Consider the following 17,102-nt stretch of genomic DNA (forward strand, 5'->3'; position numbering starts at 1 on the left):
ATTCACAAGGAGTATCTCATAATATTTGTCCATGGGGCATTTACAAAACCATAGTCAAGTCAATCAAACCATCCTTACATAGATAGCTGCTTTTGGGTCTTCAGAAAAACAAAATCTTCATTTAAAAAGAAGCGATCTATCGAACACAAAAGATTGCCAATTTCAAAGTCATCATCTTCTTTACTTGCCATAACAATCTTCCATTTTTCTGAACAATTAGTTAATGATCAGAAGTTAAATTCATCAAGTTAGTTAATTCTCTTACGTTCGGGTTTGAACCCAGAACCTCCAATCTAAGAGGCTTCCACCTCTATGAAGTGGATTGATCCCACATTAACCCAAGTAAGATTCTTTTCTCTACCTCTCCTCCAACAAAAAACCAATTTCTAAGACTCTACGGTATTAATGATTATTTATGGGGCCTAAAATGGGACATGTAATAAATGACAATGCATCTCAAAGCCGATTGGAGGAGAGTGATATAACCCCACTAATAACGCTTTAACCTTCCAATTAGAAAGTTTTTTTGTAAATTTATCACCAACCGGTTTCATCCGATAAGAAGGTTTATTCTTAAATTTATCATCTTATAATTATCAAATACTTAAACATTAAAGCAAACAATGGAATGATAATATCCAATCTAGTGTTTTTGTTATGTTTTCTTAGGAAACAATTTATTGATATTCAACATGATAGCATTATATTTCTCACACTTAAAACATATTGATAACCCAGAAATGAAAAATAGAACCAACCACATGGATGTGTGGCCCATCATATTTAACCAACAACCGCACCTCCCAACTTTTGTCCGTACACTTCTTTTCTTTCTCCATGAAAAAGTTTAATTTCATTATTTCATTACAACATTTGATCAAAATTTTATCAATTTGTGCTATACAATAATTAATTTTTATATGACATTACCAATTGATTAAAAAAAAAATTATATTATATTGTTATGCCATTACTAAGTGAGTTGTTGACTTGAAATTTTATCTTCCATGAATCCAAAACATTAAGCAATCTATTTAGGACATTTCAAGCGAGTCTCCAGATTCCTCTATGTCTTATTCTGATAACATTTCAACATCACTAATACACCCTCTCACATTTAATAAGGACAAAATTTATGAAATTAGAACCTAATTTCAAATCCAAAAAAAAGATATAAGTTTTTCTTTAGTTTATGATGTAGAGAGGAGAAAATTGAAGGTAAACTACAGACTTTGTTCCTGTGGTTTGTTGATTTTTACAGAAGTGGTCCTTACAAAGTATTTTTAACCTTTTTCATCCCTTAAAAATTAGTTGTCATGATTTTAATAATTTAAACCTTAACCATATCTAAAATGACCATTTTACCCTTTACTTTTAATTTTCACTATTCCAAGTCTCTCTCTATCTTCATAAATATCCCCAAAATACTATAACCAATAAAAAAAAACACTAACATTACTTCATTAGTTGCCATGGGCATAATGGTAAATTTACACATTCATCCACTTAACCCTCTCTTACATACTCATCGTCATCGATCGTTAGAATATATCAATTGCATTGATTGATTCCCATTCCGATACTTTCTAACAAATAAAGGGTATTTCAGTCATTTGTCTCAATAAAAAAGTTGCAATCTCCTCTCCTCTCTCCTCTCTCATAGTGTAATTGTTTCTTTTTTTTCCTCATACAAACTTCAATAACAAATTATAATAGTATATCTAACCAAGTGAATTCTACACATATTCATAACCACAACTTCTAAAACATTTAATATATTTTAAAACAAAAATGTTTAAGTAATTAAACTTCAACTTCATCCGATTTTGTAGACTCATCGTTAGATTCAAGAGCCTTTTTTGTCGATTGTCTAAGAAATCTTTTACTAGGTGACACTCGAATCGCCCTTCCCATAAATATCTACAACACAATCCAAATATGTAATATTATAATTTATATCATTAATGTATTTTCAATCATATAAATATAATAAACAAATGAACGAAAATATGTTTTTACCTTTCCTTGAAAAGCAGAGAGAGCAGCTTCAGCCTCATGTTTGGTATTAAATGCAACAAAGCCATAGCCAGCAGAGCTTCGTGGTTTTTCATGGAATATAATCTCAGCAGACACAGGGTTACTATTTTCAGCATTGAAGAAATCCATAAGGTCTTTTGATCTTGCTTGAAATGGTAAGTTTGCAACAAATAAGTTGTGGACAGGAGCTGGCTTTGGTTGTGCAGGGGTAGAAGGGTCTTTTGACTTCTTTGGTTTTGCCCATGTCACATTTAGGGTTCTACCCATAAACTCCTAAATAAATATGTTCAAGGATTATTAGAGAAAATGAAAAGGAAAATGGAAAAAGATTTCCTGTATTTATGATGAAAGTGATTGTTTGAGTTTCATAGCTATGTGGAGTCGAATCAATACTTACATATGATTGAAGATTGGTGAAAGCTGTCAATGCTTCCTCATGTGAACCCATTGAAACAAACACTAAACCTCGATTTCTGGTTTTGCTATACATCGAAACCTTCATGAGAATAGACAAACTAATCAGAACCGGAATCTGAATCGTTTTCTTTTTCTAAAAAATCTAAATTGCAAATGCTTATGAAACAAAAATGTTGCATTGTATTGGGCTGATGGAAGAAAGCTTGGTATATGTTGCGATTGAGAAGGCAAAATTGTAGTTTTTAACAGATTACGGAGAAATTAAAAGCAAATTGCGAACCTCAATATCAACAACGGTGCCGTGCTTCTCGAACAGAGGGCGAATTTCATCTGCAGTACAAGTCCAAGGAACATTCTGAGCAAGCAATCTTGTTCTAGAGCCTTCGTCCTCCACTTCTTCTTCTTCCAATTGTTGTAAAGTACTGGTTGAGGTCTCAACTTGTGGGGCTTCAACGGCGGATTGGGTTTGGAAAACAAGAAAATTAGGTCTGTGGGTTTTGAGGAAGCGATTGGGAAGTGAAGCGGAGAGAGATAAGGATTGTAGAGATGAGGGATTAGGGTTTATGGGTTGAAAGAATTGAGGGTTTTGTTGGTTAGGGAAGAGAGAGGGTGAAGGAAAGCATACAAAACGAAGCAACGCCATTGATGATGATGAGTTGGGGCTTGGGGTGTGCTCAAAGTGTGGATAAGGAGTTTAATACTTTCCGCCAAAAAGCAAACTATCAAACCCCAAAACACAAACAAAAAAATTAAAAAAACAATTACTCACAGAAGGCAAAGCGTATATAAATAGTATCTTTTTACTTCACTTTTTTTATTTTAGAGTTTTCCACAAAGTTTTTGGATATTTGAAGACTTAATCCTTATAATTTTATAATTTACTTAAAAAGTCTATGAGGTTTATTTATTATAGAAACAATTCCTACTTGTAACATTTTTATATGTTGTTAGGGTTAATTTTTATGTAGAAAATAAAATACAAAATTATCTATGTAATTAAAAAAAAAAAAGATTTTGTGTATTTTTTTAATTACAAAATAATTGTGTAATAGAAAATTTGTAGATTACCCCCCTTTACACACCCTCCCCCTTTTAATATATTGTCATGTTTCATTCCTATATTTTTTTTGTTTTCACACTTTGGTCACATGAATTTGTATATTTCAGGTTTTCTTCCTACATGGTTTTTGAAGGACATTAGGGCTTATAATAACATGTTTTCCATGACTTCTTTTGGGGCAAATGTAGATAATGTTGTGAATGATAATCGTGGTCCTTACTTATTTAAAATATTGGGTCAGATTAGTCACAAAATAGGGTCCCTATCTCCAGATCCTGTAAAGGCTCCAAGGTTTCTTCAGCTTTATATCTTTGATACAGAGAACTAAGTAGAGAATAGGATCAAGGCTTTTGATGGTCCTAGAAAGAGGGATTTAGATTGTAAAATTGTGCAGTTTTTGGTAAACTTTTTGGGGGCTAACAATGAGTATGTGTGAACCTTCAAGACCGCTAAACAGATGATTGATGAAACTAATTTACACTCCTATGCAGTGTGACTGTTTAATAATGTTGTTGATTGTAGATATGAATTGTCGTCGCCTGGATCAATGGGTTGCATTGCATTGTAAGCCGGGATGACACAACGGCTACCACTTATGACATTCTTATCTATACACATTCAGGTCGGCCTCAACGAATCAGTACGCTTCATCCGAGCTATATGCCTTTACAATACCCAGTTGTGTTTGTATGACGAGGAAGATTGGTCACCCCGTTTGAAGATGGGTAATTGGAGAGGCGTTACCGCAAAAAATATGACTGTTAATATGTATTATGCGTATTATATGCATGCCCGTCAACACATCTGGTCTCCTATTGTAAACGCCTCTCAGCTGTTCCAACAACATTTGGTTGATGTATACACATGTATAAAAGAAGGGCGGTTAGATTACATCATCAACCATTAGGCTAACCTTCGGTCGGATCATGTTAGTAGCCTCTATGACGCCCTATCGAAGGGGGATAGGGAGGCCTGCATTGTTGGCAAACGTGTCTTCTTGCCTGCGTCATTTACTAGCGGACCCCGTTTCATGTACAACCATTATCAAGATGCGCTTTCTATATGTAGGGTATATGGAAATCCACAATACTTTATCATATTCACATGTAACATCAAATGTCAAGATATAACCCGCTATATAGATACACATGGCCAAAGGGACCTCCATAGTAGAGCGAATATCATTGCTAGAGTCTTCAACATCAAAGTTCATGAGTTTATCAACTTTCTTAAAGAAGACAAAACCTTTAGTGGGGTTAACGCTTGTATGTCTTCCTTTCCTTTCTCTTTCACCTATGTTTTAGTATCATCTTATGTGTATTTGTTCTCATTTCTCCACTATTTTACTAAACATCTTCTCCTTTCTATTCGCAAGTACTCAAACTCCAACGCTATCGGCCTGCTAGAAATCTTACATAACACAACTTTTATTCACTTCCGAAAAATAATATATGCTTCCAAATATGCCCTTTTATTCCTACCTAAAACTACATTTAATTCAGTTTTGGATTCTTTGCTAATTAACCCATGCGTTTAGTCTGTGCCAATTTGTTATTCTCTGCTTTTGTTTTTTTCATGCTTACATAAAACTTACTTATTCATCAATAAAGATAACAAATGAAAATTTTTATTTTTTAGAAAAATGTTCATCCCGATATTGCTATTTTAAGGGCCTTCCCCCGTTTTTAACTGTTTTTTTTATATAGTTTCCTACAAATACAATTTTTCAGATATGCTCCTGTTAAAAAAAAAAACTTTTTCTATATACACTGATGGGGTTCATTTATCATTTTCGATTCTTTACTGGTTTACTCCTCTGTTGGTATCTTACTTTTTTTAGGTAGCGTCGTTTGTTTTATCATGGCAAGATGATTATTTTGTAATTTGCCCCTGTGTTGATACCTTACGGGTCTTTGTTTTAATGAAACCCATATAAAATTTATGTTTTTTTTCCTGTGAAAAACTTTACTATTTCGAAAATTTCTCCACACCATTATTGTTCCTACAAACTAAAATTTCCAAATATGCCCCTCCCATAAAAAAATTATTATATACTCTCATATAACTCATCTATGCTTTTCAATTCTTTTATGGTTTGCTCTTATGTTGGTATGTTAGTGTCTATTTCCTAATTTACCCTTTTTTTGTAAACTATATTATATTTATTACTCCTCTTATCATACTACCATCGTTATTTCCTTATTTGAAGTGTTTTCTTTTTTTGAATGTTGTCATCGTTTCCCATACATTGAATTTTCCAAATATGCCACTTTCATAAAAATAATTGTTGCATGCTCTCATGTAACTCATCTATCATTTTCATTTCTTTCCTAGTTTGCTCTTCTGTTGGTATGTTACTGCTTTTTTCCTAATTTACCCCTCTTTTGATACCTTACATGCATCATTTTTTTTCTTCCTTTTTTACCCTTATGTTCATACCTTACAGGTTCTGTTTTTTAATGAAATACATACAAAATTTACATAACATGGATTTTACTCAATCCAAACAATCTGTCTATTCTTCCAACCATGCCCCTTTATTGATACGTAATAAATGCATCCCTTTTTTATGCTTTCAGCTCAGTATGTGTTACAACGCCATCTTCTACCTGTGGTTATTCACTACCTGCATTTTTTTCTTTTATCTCGCATTTTTGTACCATACTATAACCAACATACGTGTATTTATTTTATCATTTTTTAATCATTTTTTTCCTGTTTCCTACTTAATCTGTTATGCTTTTAGGTCATTATGGGTTAGAACACGAACTTCTACTCATGGTTATTTGCTAACTTAGAACAAAAAAAAATTGTAAAGGTTAATATTTGGAAATTTCATCATGGTTGCAGATTTGTACACCATTGAGTTCCAGAAGAGAGGTTTTCCTCATTGTCATACTCTGCTATAGGAACAAAGCTCAGAACGAATAAAAAACGTATCTGATGTTGACACATATATTACAGTTGAGCTGCTGGATCCAATCACAAAACCCGAGTTGTATGAGACGATAACAACCTGCATGATCCATGGCCCATGTGGACCACTTAACATAAAAGCTCAGTGTATGAAAGATGGTAAATGCAGTAAACACTTCCCTAAACCCTTTCTTCACGCTACATTATTCAACACGGAGGGATATGTACGCTACAAACGTGGCTCATCTGCACACCATACGACACAATACAGACATGTTATAGATAACGGATATGTTGTGTCGTACAACAAAAGGCTTTGTTCACGATTTTGTGCACACGTCAATGTCGAGTAGTGTGGGTGGAACATGATGATCAAGTACCTATTCAAATACATTTCTAAGGGAGCTGACCATGTTTGTTGACTTAATCCAAAAATTTTATATATGTTTTTATTTATTTTGCTGAAAGTTGTGGTCAAAAGTAGGTTTGAATAAGTATACATCCATGTTGGCTTTAGTACCGAGTCTAGAGGGTAGTGTGAGTTAGTTTCCTTATTTTTCTGCAGTTAATTAGTTTAAAAGGGTGAAAGTGTACGATTGGTAGATGTATCTTCTTTTGTTTACTGTGAAAATGAATAATACAGTGCAGCTTTTGCCCATTTTGTTCATGTCCTCTGTTTTGCTTTATCTCATAAAAGGTCTTCATAACAATTTAAGTTTTTTTCCTGTATTACCAACATAAGATACGCTATACAAAAGGCGGAATCACCCAATGGATCGTCTGCTGCCACACCTGCTGCTGGTCAGAACATCTCCCAAGATGAAGATGTTCGTTATATAAATGAGGTGCATAATTTTTTAGATGGCTGCTACATATTCCCACATGAGGCAGCATGACGTATTTTAAACTTCCATATACACCATCGCCATCTACCCATTCAGATTCTATCTGTACATGAAGAAAACATGCAACTACTATTATTCAAGGAAGACAACACAATGCCTGAGGTTCTGTCAAATCCTTACAACAACATAACCACCCTTCTCGGGTGGTTTCACAGCAACGCAAAAGACCCAAAAGGCCATGATCTGACATACCTAGAATACCCAAAATCTTACAAATGGGAGAACCCATCTAAATTATGGAGCCGAAGAGTTGATAAGTAATCTAAAACCATTGGCCGGCTTGTCTTCGTTCATCCTACATCCGATGAATTATTTTATCTACGGAAGCTACTCTGTCACCAAAAGTGATGTGCAACTTTTGAAGACTTGTGTACTGTCTCTGGTATAGTTCATCTAACTTTCAGTTCGGCTTGCAACGAACTCAGATTGATCGGTGACGATAGCGAATGGCTTACCGCTTTCACAGAAGCGTTCATCTGGGCAAATTCGCCACAGCTTCGATCCCTTTTCTTCTACCTACTGTTGTTCTGTGAAGTCAACAACCCGCTTTTTGCTGTGGGAAACTACACGGGTGGCTTCTATCCTTACAACAGGTGCAAAGGTTTTATCATAGTCTATGCCTTCTTGTTGCGAGTAGCCTTTGATAACCAGTCTGGCATTGTTCCTGATGATGATTCCATCTTCATCACTTTTGTTTCTATAGACCCATCGTGAACCAACAACTGATACTCCTTCTGGTGTCGGCACTAAGTCCCACACATTGTTGCGTTCAAATTCAGCTAACTCTTCTTGCATTGCTTTTACCCAATCTACATCTTGTAGAGCCTCTTTGATTACTTTAGGCTCTATCATGGATAGAAAGCTTGCATATAGACATTCATTCTTGGTTGTTGAACAACTCACTACTCCAGAATCTAGATCGCCTATGATTTAATCGACTGGATGATCATTTTTCCATTTTGTAAGGCGAGCTTCCTTATGGATTTAAGGAGTACAAACTACCTCATATTGTTCTCTTGGATGAGAAGGGTAGTCAAAAGTGAATGTTCCTTCAAAAAGATCGTCTTGGAAAAGTCCAGAACTAACTGAAACAGGTGGTTCCCCCTTAACTATTGCATGCTTGAATTCAACAGATGGAGTAGACGTGAAGGAACTTGAGGGACTGGAACCAATCGAGTGGGGTTCCCCCTGAAACCATGGACTAGATGGTTGGGAGGATTGTAAAGTACCTTTAAGAATGGAACCATGCAAAGGTGGTTCCCCCTCGAAAGATGCAGTGACTGGTGTTATGACTGGTCCAGAATGATGATGGGATGTTGGGGTAGAAGGTTCAGAAGATGGTTCCCCCTCAACCGAAGCTTTAGTGGAACTTGAGAATTTTGATGATTGACTAGGTTGAGAGACATCAGGAGAAGTTGTTTTTGTGAGCTTTTCTGATTCAAGGGCAGAAGGTTAAGTTGGAAAGAGGAAATCAAAATCTACTTCAATAGCATGGAGTGGAGCAGAAGCATTAGCATGTGATGGCTGGTTCATTTTATCAAATGGTACTACCATTTTAGGACCAAAGTGGTATGGATCTAGAACCCTTACATAACTTTCATCAAAAGTGACATCACTGCTTTCCTCTATCACCCTAGTTCTTTTGTTTAGAACTCTATAGGCTGCAACATGAAGGCAATATCCAAGAAAGATACCTTCATCAGCCTTGGGTGCAAATTTCCCTAGTTGATCCCTATTGTTCTTGATGTAGAAACGACAACCAAAGATGTGAAAGAATTTGACGTTGGGCTTCCTCTTGTTCATTGCTTCATACGGAGTGACTTCAAGCCTGTTGTTGATTAGGGGTCTGTTTTGAGTGAAACAGGCGGCTACAGTGGCTTTAGCCCAAAAGTATTGTGGTAGGTTTACGAAGATCAACATGGATCAAGAAACTTCACATAGTGTATGATTCTTCCTTTCAACTACACTATTCTGTTGTGGAGTGTAGGGTGTAGAAAAATTATGCTCGATGCCTTTAGATACAAGACAGCTATCTAAGGCATTGCTCTTGAATTCGCCACCATTGTTACTTCTCAGTCTTTTAAGTGGCTTGCATACCCTAACTTCTATGTAGAGAATGAAGTTAATTAGCTCATTGGTGGTTTCAGATTTGTTTCGCAGAAAGTACACCCAAGTGAATTTGGTGTGGTCATCCACAATCACAAGAATGTATCTCTTACCTTTTAATCTAGGAACTGTAGTAAGACCACATAGATCAATATGTATAAGCTGAAGAGGTTCAGATACACTGTGTTATGTTATACTTTTGTGCGGGGATTTGGAAATTTTGCCTTGTACATAGGCAGCACAAAGTATATCATTGTCAAGATTTAACAATGGTAGTCCTCTCACAAGATACTTTCCTGTGAATTTGTTGAATAACCAAAGTTGAGGTGGGAGAGTCTTCTATGCCACAACCAACTGATGTCAGAGGAAACTTTGGAAAGAAGACAATATCAGGAGTTCCCTCAATTAGATAAATATCAAGAGGATACATGTTCCCATTTCGTGGGGAATCAACAAGGATGCGTTTGTTGGTATCCATAATTAAACTCTTGGTTTTGGTGAACAAAACCTCATGATCATTGTCAAACGGTTGTGCAACACTGATAAGGTTATGTTTAAGACCGTCTACATACGCTACACGCTTAACAGTAAAGTTCCTGTTTGATATGTTTCCATGTCCCATAACTTCTCCCTTCATGTTGTTTCCAAAAGTAACATACTGACATGGCGTTGTGATCTTGAAGCCTCTGAGATATCCTTTGTGCCCAGTCATGTGCCTGGAGCAACCACTATCAATGTAGCATGTATCGTCATGTGGTACCCCGGCAAGAAAAACCTGCAATTAGAGAGAAGGTTTAGGTACCCATATAGATTTGGGTCCTTGAGTGTTAGATTCCTTTGGACTTGTGGGAGTTGGGACAGTCTTTTCTTGTTTTGCATTAACCTCTTTGGATTTTTCTTGGTTTTTTGTGACCTTAGTTTTTGATTTCTTAGGGGTTTTCTTTTGAGGTTTGGTTTGTGGGAAGAATGGAGAGTTGGTGAACTGAGTAGGAATTCCTAGAAAGGGAAATCCATAGTTCACAAGCATTCCAAATTGATCAAACATGGGAAACTGGGTATTTTCCCCAAATTGATTGATCATTGGAAACCCAGAGTTTCCCCCAAACATGTGATTCCCTCCTATGGACGGAGAAAAACCACAATATGGACCAAGAATATAATTCATGGGGTAATTACTATTCTGATACATGAAAGGGTTGGTTTGAACAGGTCTTGGTCTCATAATTTCAGACAAATCTAGAAGATTGTTAGGTCTAAAATTATGCTGATAGTGAATTCCAGTTTGGTTAGGAAATCAGAATTTGAGAAACCATGATTGGATGGAGAGGTTCTTTGATCCCTTGAAGTTTTGGGAGGACTGGTATGCCTGGTCTTCCCTTGGCTTGGATTAGCCTTAGGTACTCTCTTGGACTTCCTATCCTTGTCATTATTTGTAGTCTTAACCACTTTAGGTTTTGAAGGATTGACTACAGTTGGACCTTGTTCTTTAGAGACATTAATTTTCTCTTTTCCTTTGTCTTTAGAGACATTAGTTGGATTAACAATTGTCTCCTGTGGTTTAGGACTGGGTGAAGAGATTTTGATTGGAGAAAAAGGTCTCTTGAGTATTTCAACAACAGTTTTATCATTGCTAACAGTCTTTAAGGTGTCATCCTTGTTGACTGGATTTGGAGATTTTCAAGTCTGCTGTTTCTTAGAATATTTACATCCTAAGTCCTTTGTTCCAGAGACAGAAGCGTTAAGAGATGGAAATGTTTCTTGACTAAGGAATTCAATGGGTTCAGTCTTGGATTATCCTATTGGCTCATTTGATTTGGGTTTTTTATCACTAGATTTAGAGTCAGGGATATTTGCTTTTTCAGAAGTGGCATCTTCTGAATTGAAACTTTCCATGGTGGGACATTCAAGTGAAAATTCTATTGGAGAATCAGAACTAGTGTCCGAGTCTGGAAGATCATGGGATGATGTAACTTCCAATGGGATGTTTGAGGATGTAGTGGCAATTACATCGGGACTGCAAGTTACCATCTCTTCATGATCCTCATTGTCTCCGGTGAAGAGACTTGGATCACATGCTAACAACTCTGGTTGAGTGTTAAGACCCATGATTTCCTTGTTCGTTTTATCATAACCAAGTCCATATTTGATCCATGATGGTTTTGGTCCCTTAAGAATAACATGTGAGTTCTGTTCTAGAAGGGTTTTGGATGCCTTATAATTATTGATTTTTGTATTGATTTAGGCGTACATCTCACGACTGTCTTTTGCAATAATGTCACGTTGATTCAATACAATTTTGTATTGTTCAACTGATGTAAGATGTGACTCAGTTTCGATTGCAAGGTCATTTTCTAACTTATCCATATGACATCTCAGTTCTTCAAGTCTGAACTGAGTGTCGGTCAGTTCATCTTTGTAGTAACTGAGACGATATTCAACATTGGTGACATATTCTTTGATTATTTTAGAAATATGGTCAATGTCATCAAGAAAAGGCTGAATAGTTAAATGATTATCACGAAGCATAAAGCGTACCTTTTCAACAACTTGTTGATGGAGAGGAGAATGCTCTTTGTCATCATCAGCCATGAAGCAGAAGTAGTTCTTGTAGTCTTCAGTTTCTTCTGCTTGATCTACTTCATCATCTGTTTCCCAGACTTCCACACTTGGAGTTTCCATGACCATGAAAGCTTTGTCTTTTGAATGATTCTTGATCTGCTCCGCTTTTTGAAGGTAGTATGCTTCATCTTTGACCTTCTTGGTTTTCATTTTGCAGTCCTTGGTAAAATCATTTTCACCTTGAAAGTTGTGGCACCTGATTACTTCATTATCATCATGGGACTTCAACTTGTTATCTTGAACCCTTGTATTCATCCTTTGAGAATTATAACTTTCAAAATTTGAATTCTGAGAGTTGAAGCTTTGTTGATCGTTTCTTCCTCCTTAGAAGTTTCCAGAGTTTTGATGATAGTGTTGGGGTTGCTGATAACTTTGTGCTCTAAAGTTCCCAGTTGGCTTGTTCACAAACTTCTTGAAGTTTGGATTGAACTTGGTTAAGAGTGCCAAGCATTCTTCATAATCCTTTTCCTCATTGATTTGATGAGATTCCATTGTAGTTACATTGAAAGCTTGATGATTACCCATGTACCCATTTGTGATTTGAAGAGGTTGTTGAGTTGACATGTACGGATTCTCGTTGTACTGTTGAGCGATACTCAAACTTTGATAAGGATATGCTCTATATCCTTGGTTGGCAAACTGATCAGCAAAGTGTTTTGGGATTGGAGTGTGATGTGCAATCAAGTTTTGAGAATGATTTGCCATGGGTGCTGAATTTGCCAGGGCAAGTCCTTGATTATCAAAAGGAGTTGCTTGAGCTAGCTTGTTGACCTTTGGTTCATGTTTTTGCAGTTCAGCATACAGATCAAACAGAGACATGGTGTCTAGATTGATTTTAGTTTGCAGTATGATCATATGCACTGTATCCCATTTTGGAGATAAACTGTTCAAGAATTTCAGATTGAAATCCTCTTGTGATCTTTCTCCTTTGAGTTTCTTCACCCTGTTGACAACAATGTTGAACCTAGAATATGCATCAAAGAGAATTTCATGGGGTAACATCTTGTCGTCCTTGTCTGTCAATGCAACTTTCTTGCTATTTGCAAGAATCTTATCACTTCCTTCAAATTGTTTCTTGAGTGCATTCCAGACATTAAAGGGTGAACTCTTGTCTTCACCGGGAAGTTGCTCATAGATATCATGAGGAATTCCAGATAACAGATCTTACATTGCCTTGGCCTCAAACTTCTTGATTTTCCTATCACGGAGTTGAGCAGCAGATGAAACATATCCAGAGATAACTTTGGAGGTTTCAGGAGATACATCAGCTTCAGGAACTCTGATGTCCTTCAAAAAATCTGGAGTATGTTTCCCAGTGGAGATGAAGGTCCAGATGTCAGAGTCATGACCTTCTAGGTAGTACTTGATGCGATCTGCCTAAGAAGTGTATTCACTAGGTACAAGGATAGGTGCACGATTTCCTGCTCCAAGACTTTTTGCAACTAAAACTGAATAGAGAACATTTTGGTTTTGATTCACACTTGCCATTGAGAACAGGTGATACTAGTTTGAAACTTGAAAAGTGTTTTTGTGAAAACTTTTCTAAGTCTCAAAGTCGATCACTTGAGCTCTGAGACCAACTGAAGAAATGAGAAAAATTCAGTAAACCTAGACTAGAGTAGTCTAAGTGTTAAAAACACTGAAACAGAGTTTCAGAATCGTCAAGTGGCAAGTAACGCGGAAAATAAAGAGTTTTGAATCAAAAAGTTAATGAGAAAAACGTTTTTATATGTTCAAGATCAATGATTTAAAAGTGTCTCATATTCATCAAGATTCAGTTACAAGTGTTTGAATGATAGACAAGCTAAAACACTCAAATGGCTCTCTGAAAACTAATCTAAACAACAATTGTGTAGAATGATATGAAATGAGCAAGGAAGAGCAACTTTATAATGGATCCCGAGGGGCCTATTTATAGGCTTTGGAAAAGCCCATGACATGGCTTGACCAATCAGGTGTTGACACGTCATCATGACTTAGTCATCAATTGACTTAGTCTTCATTATTCTTGAACGTTCTTGATCAACAGAGAAAAAGTGATGATCAACATGAGCATCATGTTGCTCAATTGTCTTCTTAGATATCATCAACTTCAAGAAATGTTGTTGACCAAGTTGAGTTGTTACTTGAGTGTTGGATTGTGTCTTGAACTTGAAGATGTACCATCACATGTTCATTATGGGTCATGGACGAAATTCATGTTCCTTTGAGCATTTAGACGTGCCTTCATTGTACATGATGTTCCATGTGCAGTCTTGTTGAGCCATCAATGTGATCATGTTGATCCATTGACTTTAGTTGAGTCACCAAGTGTTCCTGTTGATCCATCAACTGTTGTTGAGTCATAGAGTTGTGGATAAGTCAACAACGTTTTTGATGAGTCATCAATATTCCAAATGATCCATCAGTGTATTGATGCTCCACATATGATCTAGATGTGCCATCTGAGATCATAATGATCCAACTAGCTTTCAGCAAGTGATCCATGTCAACAGCAGGTGCTCCATGTGTACATCTTTTAGCATACATGAAGCAAAACCCACCTTTGCTACATCGAGGTAAGAACTCGTGCGCTGAGTGTTCTCTATATCTGCCATACAACATCAGCTGACAATGGGGTCCTAGACCCCAAAAAACTCTGACGCCCTACACGCCTTGAACTCCCGAAATGAGGGAGTTCGGGCCCCAACTTGGCCTGCAAAAATATCGGCTCTAAATGCCTTAAGCCTCTCCTCTATAATCTCCATCATACCCTCCTTGACATTCCCAAAGATAATTGGGGTAGCATCAAGGATGCCCCTCATAACCTCTGTTGCAATAAGCTCACACAACCTCTCGTCAATGGGCTCGGTAGTGTCCCCCGACCCTGATCCAGATCATGATCCTAATCCCCTTCATCCAAATCGTGTCACCATTATATTCAATTGCAATATCATAAAACATAATGATTAGGATGTCATTAGAGGGGATCCTCCCACACTAGTCCTCCTTAGAGCTTCCAGGCCTAACATCAGTTCGGGTACAGGTTCTGTGCTTTCAATAGTACGAGCCCAATACTAGCTTCCACACCTGCATGTACCTTCCCCAAGGCTCTACCTGATAACTCCAATTCATCCCAAAATATATCATATCCCACAGACTACTGCATATTTCACATCCTAGGCAACCCTAAGATTTGCTCTACCCACACCAACCATACCAATCATAACATGTTGCCTTTATGCATGTAAATTATACATAGAAAAGGATCAAATAGACTTTCGAATAAGAGATTCTACTCTAGGACCACAACCAAACAAGGAATATGAAATAAGGCTAAATTGATCATTCTAAGGCTATTAGATCCTAACTGTATATAATTTTTAAAGCATACACATAGCAAGATCCATACAATTATCATAGCTTAAATATCAGTATAACATGCCTAACATATTAGGGAACCTCTTACTTGGCTCGACCGATCACGCGCGTTGCACTCTCCTCTTTTTCATTCTTTAAAAGTTTAACTTTTATTATATTTTTGAAAACAATTTTACCATTTCCTTAGTTTGAGTCCCGACACACCCGAGAGTGTGCCCAAATCCCTCAAACCAAGGCTCTGATACCAACTTGTAACGAACCAATTTTTAAAAGAAATTTTTTATTTTTCATTAACCACAATACTATCCACAAACCATGAAATCCCAAATACAATTGTTTTCAAAATTCATATTAAGTACAATTTTATTTCAAATTATCAAAGTGCCCAATAAGAAAATGCCTGAGAGAGAGTGCACGTTGCACCATCAAGCCTTGTCCTTTCCCTTGGGCTCAGATGTACCTGAAACAAATCCACAAACTGTAAGCTAATGCTTAGTGGGTTCCCCAGATCATACCACACACATAATCCACAAAAACACATATCATATCAACTTTAAAAACAACATTTACCATATAAGCCATGCATAAAAACATATATGGAACCCTGGAAACCCTCTAGGGTCTTACTCTGAGTGTCATGGGAACCCACACATGGTCTTAGCCCAATGCCTTGGGAACCCCCCGAGGTCTTAACCTAGGATGACAAGGAAACCATCCAAGGTCTTACACCTAAGTTCCTCGGGAACTCCCTGAGGTCTTTACCTAGGATGCCATGGAAATCTTCTAAGTTATTATACCTAAGTGCCTCGAGAACCCCCCCAAGGTCTTCCATACAAATATCACAGATACAACTAGCATATCACATATCACATAATCCACTAACACATATGTAGCAACTAATGGGTTATCCTTGGTGCCTTCGACCCATTGGCATGGTGAAGAGAATCACCTCTGTCTGAAGAATCTGAAAGCTGCTCTCCTAACAGTCTGTAACCACTCGTGTTAAATAGTAATAACATTAACTAAGGTTAGGCTTAACACAATCCAATGGGAAAACCCAAACCCTAAGTCCTTTCATAATGGCCAAATAGTCTACCTTTGTTAATGGGCCCAAAGTCCATGTCCAAAATCACTAATGCGGCCTCATGGACCAATAAGGTCCAGCCATAGCATCCATGGCCCGAAACAGATAAACTGGCCCACTGACTCCAAAACCTGACCAGGCCCAAAAGCTTACAAGCCCAAACAAGTCTAAGTCCATCTGCTGTGTGTATGCCTTGCGTACCACCCTCGTACAAGCAGTGTACTCAGTCCTTGAGTCGTACGCGTTGCGTTCTTTAGGTTACGCCTAGTGTACAAACAAATTAAGAACCTTTTCCATTAATTGCTTAATACTCTATGTTTTAACGTCCAAACCTTAGATTTGACCTCATTAAGACGTCCTAAGGCATAAATTTGGCAACTTTATGCCTTTGCATGTCCCCTATGCTCCCAACAACCCATTAAGACCTTTCCAAGGGTCTTAATCCATGCATGAGGTTAAAACACCCATAAAGACTTCATTTTTGTGCTATAAACGAACCAAAGGACTTCATATATGTCCTCCCCAAGCTCTGGATTTGCTCAAACTCTCAAGAGGTGGTTCAAGAACACAAAAAGGGACCAAACAAAAACCCTAGCTA

The 17,102-nt window shown here is 37.0% G+C and overlaps 3 protein-coding genes across 3 annotated transcripts; all 3 read right to left on the reverse strand.

Moving 5' to 3' along the window:
* Window positions 1-1,583: 1,583 nt before the first annotated feature.
* On the reverse strand, window positions 1,584-3,191 carry LOC145003176 (RNA-binding (RRM/RBD/RNP motifs) family protein). The gene is made up of 4 exons (XM_078962309.1): window positions 2,735-3,191; window positions 2,435-2,533; window positions 2,020-2,310; window positions 1,584-1,920 (listed from the first exon to the last, which is right to left on the reverse strand). The coding sequence occupies exons 1-4, from the start codon at window positions 3,095-3,097 to the stop codon at window positions 1,804-1,806; spliced, it is 870 nt and encodes a 289-aa protein (XP_078818435.1). The 5' UTR covers window positions 3,098-3,191; the 3' UTR covers window positions 1,584-1,803.
* Window positions 3,192-8,787: 5,596 nt separating this feature from the next.
* On the reverse strand, window positions 8,788-9,255 carry LOC145003104 (uncharacterized). The gene has a single exon (XM_078962249.1). It carries the CDS (start codon window positions 9,253-9,255, stop codon window positions 8,788-8,790), a length of 468 nt encoding a protein of 155 aa, XP_078818375.1.
* A 3-nt stretch (window positions 9,256-9,258) lies between these two features.
* Window positions 9,259-10,153, reverse strand: LOC145003105 (uncharacterized). Its single transcript, XM_078962250.1, has 2 exons — window positions 9,734-10,153; window positions 9,259-9,603 (listed from the first exon to the last, which is right to left on the reverse strand). Exons 1-2 carry the CDS (start codon window positions 10,151-10,153, stop codon window positions 9,259-9,261), a joined length of 765 nt encoding a protein of 254 aa, XP_078818376.1.
* Between the last annotated feature and the right edge of the window lie 6,949 nt (window positions 10,154-17,102).

The sequence above is a fragment of the Lactuca saligna genome, chromosome 6, assembly GCF_052625555.1.
Source record: "Lactuca saligna cultivar CGN05327 chromosome 6, ASM5262555v1, whole genome shotgun sequence".
NCBI lineage: Eukaryota > Viridiplantae > Streptophyta > Magnoliopsida > Asterales > Asteraceae > Lactuca > Lactuca saligna.